Source organism: Sinocyclocheilus anshuiensis, unplaced genomic scaffold (genome assembly GCF_001515605.1).
Source record: "Sinocyclocheilus anshuiensis isolate Anshui unplaced genomic scaffold, SAMN03320099.WGS_v1.1 scaffold1826, whole genome shotgun sequence".
In the NCBI taxonomy this organism is placed as follows: domain Eukaryota; kingdom Metazoa; phylum Chordata; class Actinopteri; order Cypriniformes; family Cyprinidae; genus Sinocyclocheilus; species Sinocyclocheilus anshuiensis.
The window spans coordinates 628,850-644,200 of NW_015542582.1; the positions used below are offsets into that span (position 1 = coordinate 628,850).

General features: G+C 33.5%; 1 protein-coding gene across 5 annotated transcripts in view; it reads left to right on the top strand.

Annotated features, from left to right (window-relative positions):
* LOC107694434 (cyclin-dependent kinase-like 5) overlaps window positions 1–15,351 on the top strand; it is a 65,351-nt gene that overhangs the window by 8,942 nt on the left and 41,058 nt on the right. For 4 of the 5 annotated variants that reach the window (XR_001634871.1, XM_016494125.1, XM_016494129.1 and 1 more), the window contains exon 2: window positions 6,955–7,173. Coding sequence is in view for 4 of the 5 variants with exons in the window: in XM_016494125.1 (XP_016349611.1) it covers window positions 7,110–7,173 (64 nt within the window). In the remaining variant the exon portion in view is untranslated. The remainder of the gene's footprint in view (window positions 1–6,954; window positions 7,174–15,351) is intronic. The other variant, XM_016494127.1, reaches the window with a different exon arrangement.

A 15,351-nucleotide genomic window follows, 5' to 3' on the forward strand; every position in this document is an offset into this window, starting at 1 on the left:
CGATTTTCGTGTCCACTCCTTTAAACATTCTAATATTGCATATAATTTTGGCGCATCAGGGAGCCGCTCTCAGTATGCGGAGTATTTAAATCTCTTTTGAATGAGCGTTCACGCTGTTCACTTTCACTTTCGATTTCGCAATCACACGCAATCTGTGTAAAGGGAGCACATCTTACAAGATCAGATATCTGTCAATGAGTTCAGGGTCTGTTGAGCAGCAAATACTCAAGCATGATCTTGTTAGTCATCTCTCCTTATTCTCGACCTGTGATCAGTCAAAGCTGACTCCGGTAGTTCTTGCTGGATGCAGGGTTGCCAAGTCCGCGTTTTTTCCACAGAATTGGGCTACTTTTAAACTGTTGCCATGGTTTGATTTTCCCAAGTGGGTTAAAGGTTTGAAATATTGCATAAATTACATTTGACTGACTCTATTCTTTCCACTTATTTTCTTTTTATTTATTATAAATAATCACCTTCGAACACTAGCATTATCTGTTCTTTTTCTGTTCTTTTGACTTTTTATTTTTATTTAAAAATGACCCTCTAACACTGGCATTCCCTATTCTTTTTCTATTCTTTCTACTTGTTTTCTTTTTATTTATTATAAAAACAAAATAAGCAAACAAACAAAAAAAACCTTGCTACGTATACTGTTAGGTGAAGCCCTGCCCCCTACTCTCCTTTTTTTGGAAAACTAAAATATGGTCACCCTATTATAAATGTACTTAATTATTATGAAAATACCAGAGATGGCTTAAATAACACAGATAAACTACATTGTCGCAGTCGAGTGTTTATTGTCTTTGTTTTATCATTCAAAACGTTTATATGTTCGGTTTACTCAGCTGACTGGATATGGGAATTTTCTGTGCGAGGGCGCCCTCTGGCGTCCAGTATGAATGAAACGCATCATGTGTTTATAGTGCTGATGGCCAATCCATCATTTTTTGGGGGAATTTTAATTAATTAATTAATTTTTTAATAAGTATCGGTTCAGGCACCGTTTAGGCACCGGAACCATTTTAAAAGTATCGATTTGGCACCGGTATCGAAAAAAACCCAAACGATACCCAACCCTAATCATAATGCAGCTAAATATAAATAATGAGAAATTATTTGAATTCCTGAGTCCATTATAGTATGATACTTTCATTCGTTTGTCACTTGACAGACGCAAAATGAACAAATCGTTCGTTTGACTGCATCAAGGATACACAATATTTTAGTGATATGTGATTTTTATTTTTAGATATTTTTTATACACATCTGTTTATCGGTATTTGGCAGATATTTGATATTTCTGGCAATACAGTCAGGTCTGGAAGAATTCGGACACTGACTGAGTTTTTGTGCTTTTGCCTTTATATATCACTACAATGGATTTGAAATAAAACAATCAAGATGTGATTGTAGTGCAGACTTTAAGCTTTAATTCAAGGGGTTGAACAAAAATATAACATAAAATGCTTAGGAATTTTTATATACAGTCCCCCCCATTTTCAGGGGCTCAAATGTAATTGGGCAAATAAACGTAATCATAAATAAAATGTTCATTTTTTATATTTTGCTGAGAATCCTTTGCAGGCAATGACTGCCTTAAGTCTGGAGCTCATGGACATCAGCAGAGACTTTATGCTGCTTTGCCAGGCCTTTGCTGCAGCTGACTTCAGTTGTTGTTTGTTTGTGGGTTTTTCTGCCTTTAGTTTTGTCTTCAGCGAGTGAAATGCAGCTCAATCGGGTTGAGATCAGGAGATCGACTTGGCCATTGCAGAACATTCCACTTTTTTAACTTCAAAAACTCCTGGGTTGCTTTTGCTGTATGTTTTGGGTCACCGTCCATTTGTACTATGAAGCGCCATCCAATCAGCTTTGCTGCATTTGACTGAATCTGGGCAGAGAGTATATCCCTGTACACTTCAGAATTCATCCGGCTGCTTCTGTCTTCTGTCACGTCATCACTAAACACCAGTAGGGTTGGGAATCGAAAATCAATTCTGATTCCAGAATCGGATTCTTAAGGTCAGGAACCGGATACTTGTTGTCAAGTTAAAATTTCGATTCCGCCTATCGATTTCTGTGAGGACCAGACCTAGCGATCTGCCAGGACCTTGCTTGCTAATCTAAGCGCTCCAAAGTTTGGCTACATTTGCGATCAGAAAACAAAAAAGCTAAGTATGATATCTGTTATAGCTAAACATGTTGCAAGAGAGGTGTCACCACCAACATGACAAAGCACTTTAATTTAATAGATCATTAAAGATTGCGAGCACGATTCAAACACCAACGGGATTCTATTCCTAAATCACAATGATTCGTCTGTTTCATTCCTCCACCTTTGACGTGTGCGATCAATGTTGTGATCACGTGGTTCGTCCGTACAGCGTACGATCACATCAGTGTGATTTGAACATTTAAATCTGCGTTCGCGCTGCCGCTGACCTAAAGAGAGCAGCTGTCATCTGTCATGAATGAAACCGCTTCACAGTCTTTCCAGCCACACAGTATCATTATTTCTGTGTTGCAAACATTCAAATCACAGAAGTACTGGGATAAAAGTTTATAGTTCAGATATAAACTGTGTACGATGGGTAGCGATTAAAATAGAGTAAATCACCTTTTGAAAGTAATTTGATGCTTCAAATGAAGATTCGTCGATTACATTGTTACGCCAGTAGGTGGCGAAAAGGGGCTGTTAAAATGTATTTGTCTTTGAATCATACAAGAGATTCGTTCAAGAACGCTGATTCATCCAGTAATGAAACAAGTACATCTTGAGTGAGTCATTGAATCATTTATTCATAAATTACATGTGATTTTGTTTAGTTGTCTAATGTTTTTTCTTCAGAATCATGAGAGAACCACAACTTCCATTGGGGGGGAAAAAAGAAAAAAACAACCTTAATTTATCCAGAATCATGCCGTTCTATTTTGATCACAAACAGCTCTTAAAGAGTCCAGTTTTTATGTAGCCTGTTGATTTTTGTTCATGGTATTCAGCTCCAATAAATGGTTTGCAAAAAAGAGACACAGGATAAATGTTTGATATCATTATTTAATCACATTGGAATCGAAACTGGGAATCGAAAAGAATCGGAATCGATCAGCAGAATCGGAATCAGAATCGGAACTGATAAAATAAACACCAGTAACCCAATGCCACTGGAAGCCATGCACGCTCATGCTAACAATTGTTTCACTTGTATGGAGAGATTCTTTGACCGCATGATGTGGGTTCAGAGCAGCAGCTTCCAAATGCAACTGGCACACTTAGAATCAACTCCAGACCTTTTACCTGCTTAATTGATGTAGAAATAACGAAGGCTTTTTAAAATTAAATTAAATTAAATTAATTTTATTTTATTTTATTTTTAATCCGCGTGGACAGATATTTCAGTTTGTTGGCTGAAAGTATGTATTTATTTGTGTATTTGTGTAATTATTTAATTAATACATTTTATTTATTTAATTGGTGTTGGCAGATATTTCCTATTTTGGGCAACAATTATTTATTTGTTTATTTATTTTTTTAAATCCGTATGGGCAGATATTTTAAAATGTGGGAAATTTGGGCGATATTTATTTATTTATTTAATTGGTATTGCCAAATATTTTATATTTTGGGCAATATTAATTTAATTATTTATTTTTTTATAATCGACATTGGCAAATATTTGATATTTCAGGCTTATTACAAATTAAAAAATCATTATAATCCAGCTAAATATAAATAAAAATGAATATTTCACCTCTTTCTAGTCCCATCTAGTCCGATTCTTTCATTCATTTGTCCCTTGACGGACACAAAATAAAGGAATGGCTGATGAACGGCCCATCTCTATTCTGATCTTCATGTCATCGGTGTGTGAGTGTGATCTGGTTACACCGATGTGACGTGTCTGTCAGAGTCCCAGGCCTCGCGTTCATTGCTGGTTTGTTGGCGTTTTGGTCTGAAGTGATGACACGCAGTAATTCTATGCCAGCGGAAACACACGCTCGCATGCAGACAAACATAAAGACATCCATCTGTTTGTGAGGAGTGCAGCGCTGACACCCAGAAAAACACCACATGGACCGTCTGATTGAAATGAGACGCTCCAGGAAAATCACTTCATCTTTTTTGTCAATTTTTTTCATCACCAAATCTATTGATTGTGAAAATAATGATTGTGTTCGAACGGGTTGCCAGAATGGTTTATAGTCTTGCATGGTTTGGACAAACAGGTCATCCAGCCCTAAATTAAAACAGACTAACCTCTACCATGCAAAGCCTTTTTGAAGCAAATATGCTGGTTTTGCTAAGAGGCTTCAGTGTTAAACAGATGATGTCATTTATTCATTTATTTAAATATTTTTAATTTGTATTGGCAGATATTTGATATTTCTGGTAGTATTAATTTGTGTTTTTTTTTAATAAATATTGGCAAATATTTGATATTTCAGGTAATATTCATTCATTCATTTTTTTTAAATCATTGGCAGATATTTTATATTTTGGCCAATACTTACTTATTTATTTGTTTGTTTATTTTCTCAGATATGTTTAATCGATATTGGCAAATATTTGATATTTCAGGTAATATTCATTCATTCATTTTTTTTTTAATCATTGGCAGATATTTTATATTTTGGCCAATACTTACTTATTTATTTGTTTGTTTATTTTCTCAGATATTTGGTATTTCTGGCAATATTTCATTAATTCTATATTGGCAGATATTTGATGTTTCCTGCAATATTTATTTATTAATTTATTTTGTAATCATATTTGCAAATGTTTTTGAAAATATGTATTTAATAACTTATTTTTTAATTGATATTCTTAGGCAATTTCTAATTGGTATTGGCAGATACTTGTTATTTATGGCATTATTTATTTATTTATCGGTATTGGCAGATATTTGATATTTTAATCGATATTGGCAAAATTGTAATATTTTGGGTAATATTTATTTATTTATTTATATTGGTTTTGGCAGATATTTCATATTTTGGGGCGATATATTTATTTAATCGGTACTGACAGATATTTCATATTTTGGACAATTTTTTTTCCCTTTTTTTCTTTTTTAATTAATATTGTCAAACATTTGATATTTCTGGCAATATTTATTTATATTTTAATCATTATCCGCAAATATTTGATATTTCTGGCAGTATTTAATTAATTAATTAAATGTTGTATCTGTTGATATTTGATATTTCCAGCAATATTTATTAATTAATTTTTTTTTTTTTAATCAATACTGCCAATTATTTTATATTTTCAGGCAATTTTAAATTGGTATTGCTGGATATTTGATATTTCAATATACCTATCGGCAGAATTTAAAAGGAACATTTATCAATTTTTCATACTGTACAATATAATGTAGTTAAGTTCACTTATTGTATTATTATAGCTTTGAATCCATATATATAGAGCACTAGCATGCTGTCTAGTGAAGATGTGCTGATAATGGCAGGTGTTTGTGCTGTATTTGTCTGGTTTCTGTCTTCTGGACACATCGAGTCTCGCCGGCTCTCCTTCAGCTCAGATGGCATTATTTATTTATTTATCGGTATTGGCAGATATTTGATATTTCAATATACCTATCGGCAGAATTTAAAAGGAACATTTATCAATTTTTCATACTGTACAATATAATGTAGTTAAGTTCACTTATTGTATTATTATAGCTTTGAATCCATATATATAGAGCACTAGCATGCTGTCTAGTGAAGATGTGCTGATAATGGCAGGTGTTTGTGCTGTATTTGTCTGGTTTCTGTCTTCTGGACACATCGAGTCTCGCCGGCTCTCCTTCAGCTCAGCGTGTCTCTTAAAGGCTGCTGAATGTTCTTCTGTGGTGCACTATTTATAGCTGCATCCTAATTATCTGTGACCCACACGCGCTCACACACTGATCTCTGCCGCACACATCAAACACAACACACTGCCGCTGTGTGAGATCGAGATGTTGCTTCAGGATCCAGCGCTTTGTTTCCTTTCGTGAGCGTTTGGTGGAAGCGGTAAACAGCCACCTAAGACCCTAGCAACCACATAGCGACGCACTAGAAAGCATCTGGTCAAGTATGATTTTGAGCAGCAGATGCTGGTTTTCTGGCGCCTCTGTACAGATGTTTGCTAAGAGTTGAAGAGATGTCATTAATACAGTATAACAGACATACACAATATACTCTCTCCATATCGATTACTGGGTGATACGTAATGCTGTTCGTGCATTCACTTATTCATTCATCTAATTATTTTATCTGTATTGGCAGATTTTTCATGTAACCAGCTTTATTTGTTTGTTAGTATTGGCAGATATTTGATTATCTATCTGTCTGTCTGTCTGTCTTGTCAAATTATATCAAATATTTGATATTTCCAGCTTTGTTTGTTTATTGGTGTTGACAGATATTTGATATTTTGGGCAATATATATTTATTTATTGATATTGCCAGATATTGAATATTTCACAGGCAAATTAATTAATTTATTTTACTTGGTATTGGCAGATTGATTGATTGATTTATTGATTGATCTATCATTATTGGCATGTATTTGACATTTCCAGATTTTTATATTTATTTGTTTGTTTGCATTGTCAGATATGATATTTATTTGTCAATCAGTATTTAATATTTTTCTGTAATATTTTATTGATGTGTTTATTTAATAGGTATTGTCAAATATTTGATATTTCCAGCAATATATTTTTTTCTTTATTTAATTACTTTCTAATTGGTTTTGGCAGATATTGTAATATTTGGCCAATATATAAATATATACATATACATACATATATACATACATGCATACATATTTATTTATTTATTGCATTGGCAGATATTTGGTGTTCTGGCAACCACATAGTGATGCACTAGAAACCACTCAGAAACCCTTAGCAACTGCATAGCAACGCCCTGGTATGTAAACATCTGTATCATGTGACTCGTGTGTTTTCTCAGGTGCAGGTGTGTGTGACGGACATCATCATGCTCCAAGGCTCTCGGTGATCCGCTCCCTCCCATGATTCCTCACCAGGCCGCCCCATGCCAACCCGTAACCATGACGACCACTCGCCCCCGTGAGCCCCTCCGTCGCCCGGCGGCCGTTTAACTGGATGAGGAACCCGGCCTCCAGTGATGTGATGCACAGGTTTGAGGTTCTTGGGATTGTGGGGGAAGGTGAGTACTGGCAGACCATACCAGACTGAAAAACTAGGCTAAAATAAAGAAATGAAGTGGAAAATACAGGATAACGGAACACTTAATGCACTAAATGCCCTGTTTTGTCCTGTGTTTTTCCATCATTTGTCACAAATGCTTTTTATGGCCTTGTTTTTTGAAGCACTTGATGGGGTCACATAATGAAAAATTAAATTTTCCTTGATCTTTGGAAATAAACGTTTGATGTATCATGAGAACTTGCTGTAACCTTCAGAACTCAGGGCAAAAAGCACTATCACTGAGACTAAGCTGCAAAAACAATTCATTTTTTGCCTCGTTTTTGTTGTCAGATGACATGACTGTTTTGTTTTTAATGACCTCTTTATGAGAGGTTTATCTGAAATAGAGCACTGAAGATTGAATTTTGAAATGAATTCACACTTATTTTCTCTGAGTCTGTGCGTCAGTGTCGTCAGATCACAGTCTCAGGAGCATGATTTGGGTCATAATTTTATTCTGACAAAGTGTGCAGTTACACTTAATAACATGGCATGGAAGAAAACGCAAAATTGCAAAATTGATCAAAAGTGACATTTATTATGTTACAAAAGATTTCTGATCTTTCTGTTTTCAACATTGGTGATAATTTCTTGAGCAGCAAATCAGCATATTAGTAACACTGAAGACTGGAGAAATGATGCTGAAAATTCAGCTTTGATCACAGGAATAAATTTTATTCTAACAGATATTCACATATAAATCAGCTATTTGAAATTGTAATAATATTTCACAATATTACTGTTATTTCTGTATTTTTAATCAAATGAATGCAGCTTTGGTGAGCAGAAGAATCCAAAAACAATAACAAAAACTTACTGACCCCAAACATTTATACGGTAGTGTATTTCTTCGTCTCTATTCTGCAATATTCAGTCAAGGTCTTTATATTTAACATGAACGTTGCATTTTTAAAGATCTTGTGCATGACTTATGAATGTGTTGTATTGTAGGGACGTGTGTGTTGAGGTGTATGAAGTCGACCTGCAGCTCCTCTCTCTCTCTCTCTCTCTCTCTCTCTCTCTCTCTCTGTGCATTTTGTATGATGTGTGTGTGTGTGTGTGTGTGTGTGTTGAGGAGGGCTGGTGGTGTGATCGTTAGGTAAGATGTGTGCTTTCTCACAATGAGTCTTAAAGGTCCCATATTGTCAAAACTGAAATTTCCTGGCTTTTTTCATGATAACTGAGGTCTAGGTGATATGTAACTACCAAAATAAAACTCCAGAAAGGTGTAAAATATGGGACCTTTAAGGGTGAATATCATGAAAACTGTAAAGTTGAGGTAATATTGAACCCCACAATCTGAAATGACACTTTGCCTAAAGAAAATGAAAGCTATTTGCAACATTTTCTTGCCCTGTGACATTGTTTTTCATGACAGTGATGCACATTAAGATCCTAATGGGGTTAATGCCACTGGAATAACTTCAAAATATAATTCACTCTAAGATGAACTATATTTAGTAGCCCTAACCCTAACTTTTGGGAACATTTGTAAATGATCTGGACTCTGGGGTTGCAAAAACTACGTTGTTCATATTACACTATAATGTCAGGTGTATTATAAAATTAGTTAGCTTCTAATCTCTTTTTATTTATTTTTATTTTAGTTTTTTTAAATATTGTAAACAATATACATTATTTGGAATAACAATATTAATTTTTTTTTTATGTGTAATTTGCATTTTGCGAAGCCATCAATAAATATATTGAGAGATGTGAGCAGCAGGGCAATTTGAAAAATATTTTTATTTTTGAATTTTAAATTGAAAACATGGGGCACAGGGCAGTTTAATAAAAAATAAAAAAACCTAGGTCTAGAGACAAGTTTTTATAAAGTTTACCATCTTTTAACATGCCTTTTTAAAACAACATGTCATGTGCAAGATGCTGCAAAAGATGCGAGATGTGGGTGCAGCATTCAAAGAAATCCATCTAGTGTGTATTTACATAGAAAAACAATGGAAATGCAGTACAGTTGAATGCAAAAACGACCCCTAACTCTACCAATTTTAAATGCAAAACTATTGATATATTGATTCAATAAATAAACTGTAAAGTAAAATTGTAAGTGGGTAGTTATTTGTCCTGAAATTTGGCTTTCTGGAACTCCACCTTAAACAACAATTTGCTAATTATTTTATATAATGCTGTTTATTAGCTCATATTAGTGGGAGTTAGGGCTGTCAAAATGGCTGAAAAACTACATTTGAATTTTGTACTTAAATATTATTAAAATTCGAATTATATTAGTTTATATTGGTTTTAGTTTTGATCAAAACCAAATGTAAACAAGATCTTCTCTGCACTTCTCTTCTCTTTTTCCGCATTAATTTAACACAGCAGCACCGCATTTAGTGGGTTCAACTGGATGGGCTAACAAAAACATAATGCATTAACATGTGTAAATGCATCTAAATGCCACTTCATATGCAACTTCTGCAAAGATGAATTTTATTGATACTGATTTAATTAGTTTAGTAACAGGCTAAATGTATTATTATTATAATGGACTGATTAAATGTAAGAATTTGACTCAAAAGATGATGTACACTTTTAGAAAAAAATGGCTTTATAAAGGTGAGAATGCCCATAAAAGTTAAAAATCAATTTAAACTTATTGGAAAAGATTAATTTTGGTGAGTGAAAAAGTTAATTTCAATCCCTGCTTACAGATATTTGCTGCTTTGCAGTAATGCAATTTTGGGGTTTAAAAATAATGTCACATTGCCAAAAATCAGTCATCATAAAATAGGCAAAAACATGCATTGGTTACTTTTAAGATTTTTCTGCTATTTGGGCTCAGAAAGTGTTCTTTCAGACCAGTAGAAAGAAAACATCCAAAATACACATTGAAGTGTTTATTTTATTGCACTTAATCTATTTGCGGCTGTAGATTTCAGTTACAAAGCATATCTTTAAAAGTTTTCTTCACCACTTCAGTGGCACTTACAAACTTAGCAGTTTTATTCCTATCTGTATTCTGAAGGTTTTTACTGAGGGGTTTGTTCATATTTCATTCAGGTATATTTATATAACATTGTATTCCTAAAAACATGATATATTATTTTTCTATATTATCATTTACTGTTACTTACTTTCTGCCTAATGTCATAGGCATTTTAGTGGAAACATAATATTCTTTCAGACTAGTAGAAAGAAAACATCCAAAATACACTTTTAAGTGTTTATTTTATTGCACTTTATCCATTTGCGGCTGTAGATTTCAATGAAAATACATATCTTTAAAAGTTTTTTCTCCACTTCAGCAGCACTTACAAACACCAAACTTAGCAGTTTCATTCCTCTCTATATTCTGAAGGTTTTTACTGAGGGGTTTGTTCATATATCATTCACACTGATTGGTATAACATTTTATTCATAACGACATGGTGAAAATGTATTTTTTTCTGTCTGTTGACAGTATATTCAGATTTATGGAGTGATAAAAAGAGAAATCCAAAATCCCTTCAGTAAAAATCTTTGACTCTAATATGTCAACAAAACAAAATAAAAATTTTGAGCCTGGCCTTATCCAGTGTTCAGATTTATTTTCTGGAAATGTATGCAAAAAAGCGCATATTTACTTAGAACATTTCAGAAAATATCAAAATGTTTGCAATTCTTAATGTAATCGATAAATTCTGGTGGAATATGGTGATATCTAATAGTTACATTTTTAACCTTTTTCGCCTGGGTTGTCTGAAATATAATTTCAAATTTTTTTCATACATTTTTGAATGAGATTCACCCATACGGTCTTGTTGTCTTTGGTTATTAATGGTCATTAGTAGGGGATTCTTGTTGGTCTGTGACTCCACCTAATCCGTTTCAGATGGAAAGTAGCCCAAGCCCTGGGAGAGAGATGATAATTATAAAGATCATTGTATAATATAATCCAGATTAACACACAATAATGTATAAACAATGGTAGTGATGCTCTCAGACGTGTGTGTGTGTGTTCAGCTGTCAGTAGATCGGTTTCTCTCTGTTGGCCATCAGTAGTTTAATCTCCTCTCAGCTGTTCTCTTCTCTCTCATATTCCTCTGTTCCCATCCTGACGTCTTTGTCTATCCTCTCGCCGCTTAATGCTAATTGAAAGCCAATTGATTTGGTTGAGACTTGCCAATATATTTCTGCCTTCAGGTGATCTTCAAATGATGGTGCTTACGAGATGAGCGCACATGAATGGCGATGTCCTAAGAGGGAAAGTCTGGGTTTTCAGAGGAGCGTGGTGGAAGTTAATTGGTTTTGATTATAATCAGGCCCAAATGGAACTGAAATGCCTGTCATTCACAAACTTCTACACATCTGCTGCCCAGTGTATTTTTGTTTTTCCTTTTAAAGGGTTAGTTCACCCAAAAACGATCACTCTGTCATTATTTATTCCCGTTTACACCGTCATGCTGTTCCAAACAGTGTTATTTTAGTATCATTGATATACTATTATAGCCTATATATGTTCGTTAATATTTTAAATGAATTTAAATTACATTTTGTATTTATATTTTTTTTGTTGTTTTCAGTTAAATATTTTGTAATTTTGTTGTGTTTTTCTTGCTTTTTTAGACTGCTTTAAATGTCTTTGTAGTTTTAAGTTTTTAGTTAAATTTTTTTGTTTTTAGTTATTTTAGTATTTAAAATTAATGAAAAAGAGAAATGTTGCCTTGACAACTAGCTGAAATAAAATAATTGTAAGCTTTTTATATTTGATTTAAGTAATGTTTATTTTATATTATTTTTAAGTAATGAAAATGTTTTTTAATAATTATAATAAGCCCAGTTACCAAATCTGTATGACTTTATTTCTTCTGTACAGTGTTATTTTAGAATTATTTATATACTATAAAAGTTTGTATTGATATTTTGAATTGGCTTTTATTTTTATATTTTCAGTTTTCTTTTAAAATTGAATCACAATTCTTTCTAATTGTGTTATGTGCATTTGACATTTTGCATTAGTTTTCTAATGCAAAAACATTTCTATAGTTTTTTAATGTTAGTTATCGTTTTATATCAGATTTAGTTATTTTATTTCAGATAGTAATTTTAGTAGTTAATTTCAGTTAGTTGTCAAAGAAACATTTCTAATTTTATTTTCTATTTAGTTTGTTTTTGCATCCTAAATGTATATTTTACTTTAATTTCAGCTTAATTTTATATAACAAATGTTTTTAATTTATATGCATGTTTTAATTTTAGTTTTAGTTAATGAAAACAACACTGCTTCTGTGAAACAAAAGAATATATTTTGAACAACAACATTTCACTTTCATTGTATGACAACACAAAAAAACCACAATACATTCTTTAAAATCCCTGCTTTGTGCTTCACAGAAGTCATGCAAGTTTGATAGACATTTTTAGATTAACTTCTCAAGTATTTGTGCTAATTTGAATGCACTTTCAGCAACAAAAACAGCAACTACATTTCCCATCATTCTGTGCGGCAGCATGATATTGATAATATAGACAGATATGTTTTCATCAATAAGCTAAAAATAGAGAAACAAATATGAATTGAATTTTATTCCATTTAATTGTCCAGAATATGATTATGATTATGACTTCCAAACTTGCACAAACATCACAGGAAGAATTCAAGAAAGCCATTGGCCTGTTTTTGGCCTAGCAGTGATCCTATCAGTAAAACCGGTCCAAAAAAAGAGAGAGATTGTGCATAGTTCAAGATCGTCACATTGAGTCCTTGAATGTTTTCCTTATTCAGGAAAAATCGAAAACAAACGCTGATGGAAAGTGTCTGTGACTGTTGCGCCTGTAAAAACAGGTCACATAGTTCCACTTCGATGGCCTCGTTTTTCTTCTTTTTTTCTATTCCGGCTCTGGAAAAAGCAGGTTAAGCTAGATACGTCTTGAAGATTAGTATGTTTCACATGAGTCTGGAGATTCACTGCCTTGTCACTCGCTCGCAGGATGCGCCATTTCTCCTCAGCGGAGTTTTCGAGGTGCGTGTGTATGGCGTTATTTTAATGACAAATGTCGAAAGCGCATTCAGTGTTTGTTTTCGGTTCTGATTTTGATAACATGTGCATAATGATAAGTTTTGACAACGTTTAATTCAGGTGCGAAAAGAATTAATATCTATAGTGCATGAGCACAGAGATTTGAGAGTGCACAGGACACAGTTTGAGTGAGAGGAGAGACACGTTTTAAGTGCGCGCACTCTCTCCGGGCGAGAGCAGCGTGTATCTGTGTCCGGTTTTGTGCGAGAGCAAAATAAATCCGTGCGTGAGCGGAGAGATTCGCGCTCACGCATTATATTAATGTGCTTTCGCACTACAATAATGCTTCTTTCTTCTTCTTTAAATTTTATTGGCGGTTGGCAAACCAACTTAAAGGTGCATTTACCGCCACCTACTGGACTGGAGTGTGGGCAGTACTTTGAAAGAAAAGGGAGGAAAAAAAAACCCAATTATATAAAAAAACCCCCCCCCCCCCTATATATTTCTATTAAATTCTTTCATTTATCCCAGTATTTTTCAAATAATTCATTAGGAGACTATGTACTTCCCTAGACATTGTTTCTCCTAGCAGATTTCCCACTGTCATGTTTTGCTTTCCAACTTGTGTTTCTAACTCTCTTCTTTCTTCTTCATACCTTTTACAATCTAATAAAATATGTTTGACTGTCTCTTGTGTGTTGCAGTGGTCGCAAAGACCAGTGGGGTGTTTTCCTATTCTCTGTAATGTAAAGTTCAAACCAGCATGACCTATTCTAAGACGTGTAATTATCTTTCCTTCCTTTGGATTCCTGCTCTGCCTAATACTATTTAAGCCTACTTGTTTTTGTATGTTATACAGATGTCGTCCAGTATCAGTTATGTCCCAGTATTCTTGCCATATTTTGTTTGTATGTCCCTTAATAATGGTTTTGATTTCTGTTCTACATAATGGTATTTGTATATCAACTGTTTCATGCTTTACTGCTCCTCTTGCCAGAATATCTACAATCTCATTTCCTTCCACCCCTACATGAGCAGGAACCCAAAGGAATCTACAATCATGCACTCTCGACATTTGTCATTAAAATAACGCCATACGTGTGGCTCTTCTCCTGATTGGCTGAGGCAGAGGAGTGGGCGGGGTTTCAGCGTAGTTTACCAGCATCACGTCTTTATCACACATTGAGTTCAGGAGATGCTGGCGATCATGTGCATAACGCAGGCCTCGTCGCCGCAGGACGCTTGTGTGTGTGTGTGTGTGTGTTATTTTGGTTCCTCTCCTTTTGCATCAGTGCAGCTGATGTCATCGCATTTGTGAAGTGGAGGATAAATAATGTGACTCAGAGAAACAAACGCTTCACATGATCCCAGAGGAACAGTTTATTGCTCTTTTCTAGCTCAGCAGCTCAGTTATGTTTTGGTTAATTATCAGCTTTGTTTGATTAGGAGAAATAAAAATAGTCGTATGCAGTAGAGTTAACTATCAAATCATCCTGAGATCTCTGACTTTTATTGCTGAGATCTCTTCTGAAACTGTTCATTAATATAAAGCTATAATAATAATAATAATAATAATTAACATTATACAATAAATTTTATCTTGAACTTAGAAATGTTTCCCTGGCAACTGAATGAAATGAAGTAAAATGAGTTGTAGTACTAAAATGGGTAAAACTATAACAGAAAATAAATTCAAATAAATAACATTAAAATGTATATATATATTATATAATTATATATAATTGTGTTTTAGTGCTGTCAAACGATTAATAGCGATTAATCACATCCAAAATAAAAGTTTTTGTTTACATAATATTTGTGTTTACTGTGTATATTTATTATGTATATATAAATACACACACACATGCATGTATATATTTAAGAAAAATATGTTATGTTTATATATTAAATATATTTATGTATAATATAAATTACATGAATATAAATATATACATGTAAATACATGTACTTTTTTCTAAATATATACTGTATGTGAGTGTATTTATATATACAGTGGGTACGGAAAGTATTCAGACCCCCTTCAATTTTTCACTCTTTGTTATATTGCAGCCATTTGCTAAAATCATTTAAGTTAATTTTTTTTCCTCATTAATGTACACACAGCACCCCATATTGACAGAAAAACACAGAATTGTTGACATTTTTGCAGATTTATT